General features: G+C 44.7%; 1 protein-coding gene across 7 annotated transcripts; it reads left to right on the top strand.

The window, feature by feature from the left end:
- Positions 1-254: 254 nt before the first annotated feature.
- On the top strand, positions 255-5,281 carry LOC127333047 (uncharacterized). Of its 7 annotated transcripts, none has more exons than XM_051359368.2 (16): positions 270-524; positions 1,006-1,078; positions 1,193-1,312; positions 1,403-1,438; positions 1,555-1,716; positions 1,839-1,922; positions 1,993-2,111; positions 2,217-2,318; positions 2,712-2,828; positions 2,913-2,963; positions 3,124-3,190; positions 3,900-3,953; positions 4,145-4,234; positions 4,597-4,662; positions 4,758-4,790; positions 4,969-5,281. In XM_051359368.2, the coding sequence occupies exons 3-16, from the start codon at positions 1,223-1,225 to the stop codon at positions 5,098-5,100; spliced, it is 1,203 nt and encodes a 400-aa protein (XP_051215328.1). In that variant the 5' UTR covers positions 270-524; positions 1,006-1,078; positions 1,193-1,222; the 3' UTR covers positions 5,101-5,281. The 7 variants fall into 7 exon arrangements, with proteins under 7 accessions (XP_051215331.1, XP_071682179.1, XP_051215330.1 ...); XM_051359367.2 differs by having other exon boundaries at positions 273-524; positions 1,006-1,051; positions 2,910-2,963; XM_051359366.2 differs by having other exon boundaries at positions 274-524; positions 2,910-2,963.
- Positions 5,282-7,518: the final 2,237 nt, after the last annotated feature.

A 7,518-nucleotide genomic window follows, 5' to 3' on the forward strand; every position in this document is an offset into this window, starting at 1 on the left:
CTAGAGTAACTAGAAGAGCGTGATTTGTCAGAGCAAAATGCTGTGAGGAGTGTGTCGAGGCAACGGTGCTGGCCCGGAACCCCTCCCCCCATTCCTGGGCCGCGCGGGGACCGGGGAGGAAGGAAGATATACTCTACTACCGAGAAACAAACTGAGCGCAAAACCCGGTCGTGGCAGCCCAGCCGAAACGGGCTGCCGCTGCGCCCGCCGCGCTCGCATCGCAACCCACTCGTCATCGCCCGTGACCGTGAGTCCAGTGGTCACCTGGCGTGGGCGTGGCGCAGCTGCCAGTGACCGGTGCAGGGAGGGCGCCACCCGTCACCCCTCCTCTGAGCTCTCACCGTCGCTGTCTTTCTCGCTCCCGCGGCCGCGCGTGCCTTTCCCGACCCATCCTCTCGAGGACATCTCCTCCTCGCCACAGAATCGCAGCGGCGCCCGTGCCCGCCGCGCGGAGAAGGCGAGAGAGACGCCTCTCCGCCGCTCTTCGCTCGCGCTGTTGAGCCGTCCGCCCGCCCGCCGCCGCGGTATTTATTCCTCTACTCTTCCCATCCTGCTGCAACTACTATGCGATGATGCGGTTTTACAGGTTCTGATCGCGCCATGGCTGCGCCTTTACAGTTCCTTCCACCTGCGATTAGTTTCTCCTTCTCCCAAATCCTAGAGGCGCGGCTCGCCGTCGTAGCCGGACACGATCTTCGCGCGTCTCGTGCTCGTGATGCGCACTAGGAAGACGAACAGCGAATCGCATCCTGACACACACACACACACACACACACACACACACACACCTACGCACGCATGGCCGCCATGCTCTGTACTACTCTGTTTTTTCCTCCTTTTACCTGCAATCCAGGGGAAACGAAATGAGTGGCTAGAGTTTATAAACTGGAAATCTCCCAAGTAGCGCCTCTCAGGCTGGAATGGAACGTGCAAGTTATCTTATCATCAGTCTGAAAGGAGTAGTCAACTTTCGTGGTTTTTGATCTAGTCCTGAATGCAATGCAGGGCGTCATGAAATAACCAGCATCGCTGCATCCGTTTCAGAAAAAAGGTAGTTCCTACTTCCTAGTGGGATAAGGTGAGCCCGCCTTTTGCTCTTCCAATTGCTCGTTTGTAGCGACGCCTCAAGCTCTTTGAACCTGGCCTCTCTGTATGAGGGTGGTGACGCTGTCTGCTTGGCTTGGTTCCGCAGAATGGTAACAGGAGCTGTCGCTGCTCCAAGATGAGGCTGCGGCTGCATCTGCTGGTCCTGTGCTTGATCATCCTGTTTGTGGTCTACAACATGGCGAGCTACCAGCATAGACAGACTGCGGTAACACTACTCCCTCCTTTGTAAAAAATTCCCCATTGCGGTTTGTTCAGGAAACGACACTGATCTGATTGTGGTTGTGCGTCGTTGCAGCTGGACGTAAAAGCTCGCCCATTTGAGACAATCACGGTATGTGAACCTATTTTTGTCCCTGTCACAAGGAAAAGAATATTCCGTGTTGTGGTGATCTTGAGCAAGATTTTTCATTTGTTGCTGGGACATTCATTTTGTCCCCACTATATCAGGAGTCTCACGTGGCTGGGGCTAAGGTCTCTAGCAGAGCTAGAGTCAAGATGTCAGAAAGAGCTGATGCTTCTAGGATCGGTTTTCTGCCTCGTGGTATAGTCGAGCCTTATTCCGACATGGAATTGAAGCCATTGTGGCTCACAAAAAGCGTGCAGTCACAGGTTAGTTGAGCGATTATACCTGACGCTGTTGGTTTCTGTTTCCAAACTTAACAAGCCTTTAGCTTCTCCCACCTTCCTGGCGAGATTCTATTTAATGCTAAGTTCATGTTTTGTCCCACCAGAGATCTACCCAGAATGAGCGGTGCTTGATCGCCATCCCTGCTGGCATAAACCAGAAAAAAAGTGTGGATGCTATTATGAAGAAGGTACTTCATTTACAACTTCTGCAAGCCGTGGTTTGTACGTGTAATTGCCATGTAACTCTCGAATGCTCAGTTTCTTCCAGAGAACTTTACAGCTATATTGTTCCACTATGATGGAAAGGTCAATGAGTGGAATGATTTGCCATGGAGCAAAAGTGTGATACACGTTGCTGCTTCTAATCAGACAAAATGGTATGGCCTCTTTCTACCCTTGCAATGAAACAAGAGTCTGCCCTCAAGTCTACAGTTTCTGATGATCGTCATTTTACTTCGACATACGATGACATCTGTCTGTAGGTGGTTTGCTAAAAGGTTCCTCCATCCTTCTGTTGTCTCTATGTACGCGTATATCTTCCTTTGGGATGAAGATCTGGAAGTAGATAATTTTAACCCAAGAAGGTATATGTAGTATATGAACCCTGATGTTGCTCTTAAACCTGTCATTTCTTAGGTGTCGTAAAAAAATATGCTTACTTCCGATGTATCAGTCATGGAATTTATTCCAAGTTAAATGCATTCAACTCCTTTAATCCTGGTCTAGGCAGCTACAGCCTATAAGTATAATCAAACATCACAGCTTTGAAATTGAAGAATCAACTGCTGGCTGCTGCTGCCTGGTATGTGCTAGGAAACAAAGTTATGTGTCTTGAAAACGATGCAGCTTATTTATGTCTTCCACCTTGAAGAAATCTCTCTAAAATAGGAGCATCTTATGCTAGTGTTCTTCCCCAGTGTATACAGTGATCTGTCGATTCACTGCGCGAATTTGGCTTAAGTGTTGACTTTGAACAGGTACTTGAACATAGTCAAATCAGAAAAGCTGGTGATATCTCAACCAGGTCTTGACCCTAAATTGTCTGAAATTCATCATCCAATAACTGTTCGTAAAAAAGCAGGAAGTTTCCACAGGTAAAATTTATGTAATGTAACTTTTTTTTTCCTTGATTTAAGCCACGGAATAACTGAATAGAAAACATGTTTGTTTGATAGAAGAGTTAGTCGGGCTAATAAAGAATGTTCGAGAGAAGGGCCACCTTGTTCTGGGTACATTTCCTTAAACTCTTCTTGTGCTATTACAGCTATTTTCCTGGTTAACTATTAACTATTTGCCTTGGTTGCTATTTGATCTGGTGTAGACTAGTACCCTAGCATTTCCCTGGTGTTTCACATATGTTGCTTGTCATAACAAGTATTTGATCTGCAGCTGGGTCGAGGGAATGGCACCGGTTTTCTCAAAATCTGCTTGGCAATGTGCGTGGCATCTTATCCAGGCAAGGACTATATCCTATGATAAAGAGTTTTCACATTTGTTTAGAATTGAATCAAACTGTAGGGTTGTCCTGTTGATCGTCTCATAGTTAGTTAGCAATTGGGAGTACAATATGGGGTTGGCCAGGGATATCTCTGGGTGTGCGTTGTGCCATACCGGAATTTTAAGTTAATGTATCGCAAGTAACATGAGTAAGTATGATTAAGCATATTTGGAGGAGAGGGTACAGTAGCCAAGCAATTAGCCTATTACTCTCCGCCAATTTGCATATTGAAAATGTTCGAATCAGATACTTGTTATCTATGTTCACTTTGGTCCCTATCCATTGTAGTTTACAAAATCCCATGAGTGCCTCTATTCACTCACAGATTGTTGTTGTTGCATTTGTAAGGAACTATTGTGTAAATGGCTGGTGAACCAGATGGGTGTTAGCCCACTTCTAAACCACTGGGCTTATCTGTGAGCTGTTTAATTGGTAATATTGCTCTTTAAACTGTTTCCACGCGCACTTACGTAAGAAATAGGTTCCAAACATAAAAGAAGCTCAGGAAGCCTCATCTACATATGTTTCAAAAAAAGGAAGCCTCGTCTATATATATTCCAGACAATGTTTGTGTCCCATTATGATAAGACTTTCTCTTTGTCTTCAATCGAATTGATTTCTGAGAATTACTCCAGCCATTGAGACATCTCTATTGTATTTCATGCAGAACGATCTTGTCCATGGATGGGGCATTGATTACAAATTTGGGTATTGTGCCCAGGTATAGTACCGGTTACATTTATATATTTGTGACTTGCTTTATATTTAAGTTCCCAAAGCAAAAGGGAATGACAGTGTAGTTATTATCCACACTATATTCTTGTTGTGGTTTTTTATTAGAGGAACATATACGTTTTTGGAGTATTTATGTTCTTATTTAGGCGTCTTTTTCTTCCTGTGTTTGTTTCGTAGGGTGACCGAACAAAGAACATTGGAATAGTTGATAGTGAATTTGTAGTCCATCGAGGAGTACAGACACTAGGAGGTTCTGCAATGACAAAGGTTTGCATAAGCTTCTGTTTTTTTTTGCTGCCATCATGCAGATTATGCATAGAACTATGAAGGCCGAAATATTTTGGGTGGCAAAAAATGCTATTGCTGCAATCCGCATTGTGTGTGTGTAGGCCTAGGGGATTAATAGATATTACATGACACACGAGCACGCAGAACTGCAACTTGGACATGGTTGATTAGCCTTGCAAGCCAAGTGGAAATTTTATGAATTATGAGCAGATGGGCATGGAAATATTCTTGATCATCTTGGGGATAATTCATCGCTTAAATCTACATTTTCAACACTTATCCATGTAGAACATGATGCAAAATGTTTCCTCTCATATTTATTTTTTGAATTCCGGTGGCAGAATACTCGTGCCAAGAACTCCAAGGCACTCCGTCAGAAAACTGCCCAAGGGCAGCAACAAACGAGAGTATGTCTTTGTCTGACCTCAAAAGGAACATTGTAGTTTACCTGCTGTATTTGTTCTGTGACCTCTCTGTAATGCATCTTGTAACATGTAACCAGGTGAGGGCAGCAGGCCTTGACATGAGGACAAAGGTGAGATGAGCTTACAAATTACTTAGCTAAAGTATAGTCAATCACGTGCAAACTATCTCTGCACATAGAAATATCAGCGCAGAAATTATATGTAGTTATCTAGATCATGCAATTATTCACTGGTAATGAGTCTATTGTAATTTTGGTGGTTATCATAATTTGGTTTTTGACCTAGTAGGTCAGGAGAAAATCAAGGGTGGAGCTTCGGGATTTCCAGAAGCGCTGGGAGCGTGCCACGAGGGAAGACAGAACATGGGTTGATCCATTCGCTCGCCGGAGAAAAAGGAGGAACAGACCAGCCGTAGATTAGCACACTTTTCTGTTGACAGTTTCCCCAAATTTCTGTGTTGTGGTCAATTTTGGGGTGCCGAATACTCGGCTGTGTAGTTCTGTACATCTTGCAAACCCGAGGCATGCTTGAAGGCGATTTTTCCATATGACTGTTTGAAAAGATAGGGCGATTTGAATGGGAAGTGTCTGTTAATGCGTCTCGCTGTTGTGCTCAGATTTTGTTTGCCGGCAAGATTTGTTTGATGGGGCGGTGGTGGGGCAGATCAACCGAGAGGTTGAGGAGTTTAGCTGAGGCGGTTGAATGGGACAACCTTACTAGGGAACTCAGTTTCTCCCAAGCTAGTGATGCCGGTGATGTGGTGTCATGGAGCTTGGAGGCCTCAGGAGGCTTTTCGTACATATCCCTGGAAGGCGAGGGGCGGTTACGCATTTCAAGGACGTCTGGCAAATTAGAGTACCTACGAGGATTAAAGTCTTCCTTTGGCAGCTGATTCAGGGCAAGCTCCTTTGATCGATGCAGGTAGCCAAACAGAGGGGGGTCCCCATTTTCTTCATATGCTCACGCCTTGTTTATGTAGGCAGGAGTTAGGGAACTCCTAAACTGCGATTGGAACCCGACAATGATATGAAAAGAGGGATGGCGATTTTCTTGCTATCTCCCATGGTGGAGCGTACCGTAGGCTAGTGAGGTCGAAGGATAGAGGCCTCGTGGACGTGACGATGGGTGCGATCTGGCGTCTTCATACTACTCTCTGGGCGACTGTAGCTTAATTTCATGTACTTCTACTTGTTGCATGGTTTCTGGACTTGCCCTACTTCCGGCGTTTGAGCCTTGTATGCCATAGGGGTAGATAACCTGTTATTTTTGCATGGGTGTTGTGTTATAATGGATGTTTGTATGGATGTTGCTTGTGTAGCTTTATGTAAGCGTACATTGCCCCTATGTGTGGTTTTGGTAATTAATGATAATCCTCATGGACTAATGTTTTCATTGAGTTTATATGAAGGAATATTCCATAGGTACTACTTGTAGTCCAGTGTTGGATTCAAGTATGGATGCCATGGTGATAAAAGATATACCTTGAGTATCGTCATCAAGATCATCGATTTGAAGTCATATATGTGATATGATCAAGAAAAAAAAATGAAGATGGAGTTCTTATGTGGAACTCAACATTAGCCATGCTCTAGCTTATGTGTTAAGCAATGAATGATCAAGATCTTGAGTGCTTGATTCCAAGTGAAGAACTCAAGATATGGCTCTAAATCGGTGTCATGATATGCTCATGAGTTGAACTATGGTTGACTAAGATTAGAGCATGCAAACAAATGAAGAGTTCTTTATACACCTCAAGATAGTATGATAGAGCATGAGAAGATACAAGGTTGACCAATACAAAGAACGAAGAATAGATTCAAGTTTGATCAACACATGAAGCATGAAAAATGTGCCACGTGAAGTCATGTGGTATGGTAAACCTTGTCAATTATGCTTCATGAACTAACCCATCATATATGTGCCCTTGTGTTGTCTATGTGGGTTAGGTATCTTTTTATGGGCATGCATCAAAAGTGAGATCTCATATAGTCCATGAGAGGATGACATCAAGTGGTGATCGTCATCAAGGTTGAGTTGGACAAGTTCAAGTTGAGCATCTCAAGCGGATCATATTCTTGAAGCTTGCCATCCATTTGGTGATAATGGACATGTGAAGATGTGCATCAATGGAGCTTTCCCATCATGGTGTATGGGGGAGCATTTGTGAGTCTTCACGAAGCAACAATGATCAAGTGAGGAATTCCGGCTTGAGTGGAGCTTGAAGAGTTATCATCAAGATAAAGCGGGATGCGCAAGGCTAAGGTATAACCTTGCTAGGTTTTCCTTTTACCGGTCTCAAGGTGGTTGTTGGGAGACCGGGTTATATGATAGATAGCCGCACTATCAAGAGGCACTTTCGGTTGGGTAACTTGGTCACATCGTCTTAGGGAGCTCAATCATTTGCATACTTTGCATATCCCTATTGCTTGTTGGTGTTTCTCTGTGTGAGGTTCTTGAGCTTGTTGCTAGCTTTACAACAAGCCCAAGTTCATCGAAAACGGAATCCATATGCATCCTCTACTGCGTTTTCGAGTTTGGACATCTTCACTGTTTCTTGAGGGTGGGAGACTCCCTCTCTAGAATCTCTAAAAATATCATGCACGGGTTCTATTTTTCGTTATCTTTCCAACAAAATTGGTTTCATGTCAATCAGAGTTCGGGATCATTTTCTGTTTAAAAGGAAAAGAAAAGGTCTTCAGGGGTCCTGCGTATTCTGGCACTGTCGCTCGGTGCCCGCCCGGCCTAAGGTCCGGCTGGACCGGCCGTGGCACCGGCTAGTCCGGTGCAAACCGGCTCCTGGACCGGTGCCAACCGGGCACTATCCAGGGAGGTCTCTAG

This window comes from Lolium perenne, chromosome 2 (assembly GCF_019359855.2).
Source record: "Lolium perenne isolate Kyuss_39 chromosome 2, Kyuss_2.0, whole genome shotgun sequence".
In the NCBI taxonomy this organism is placed as follows: Eukaryota; Viridiplantae; Streptophyta; class Magnoliopsida; order Poales; family Poaceae; genus Lolium; species Lolium perenne.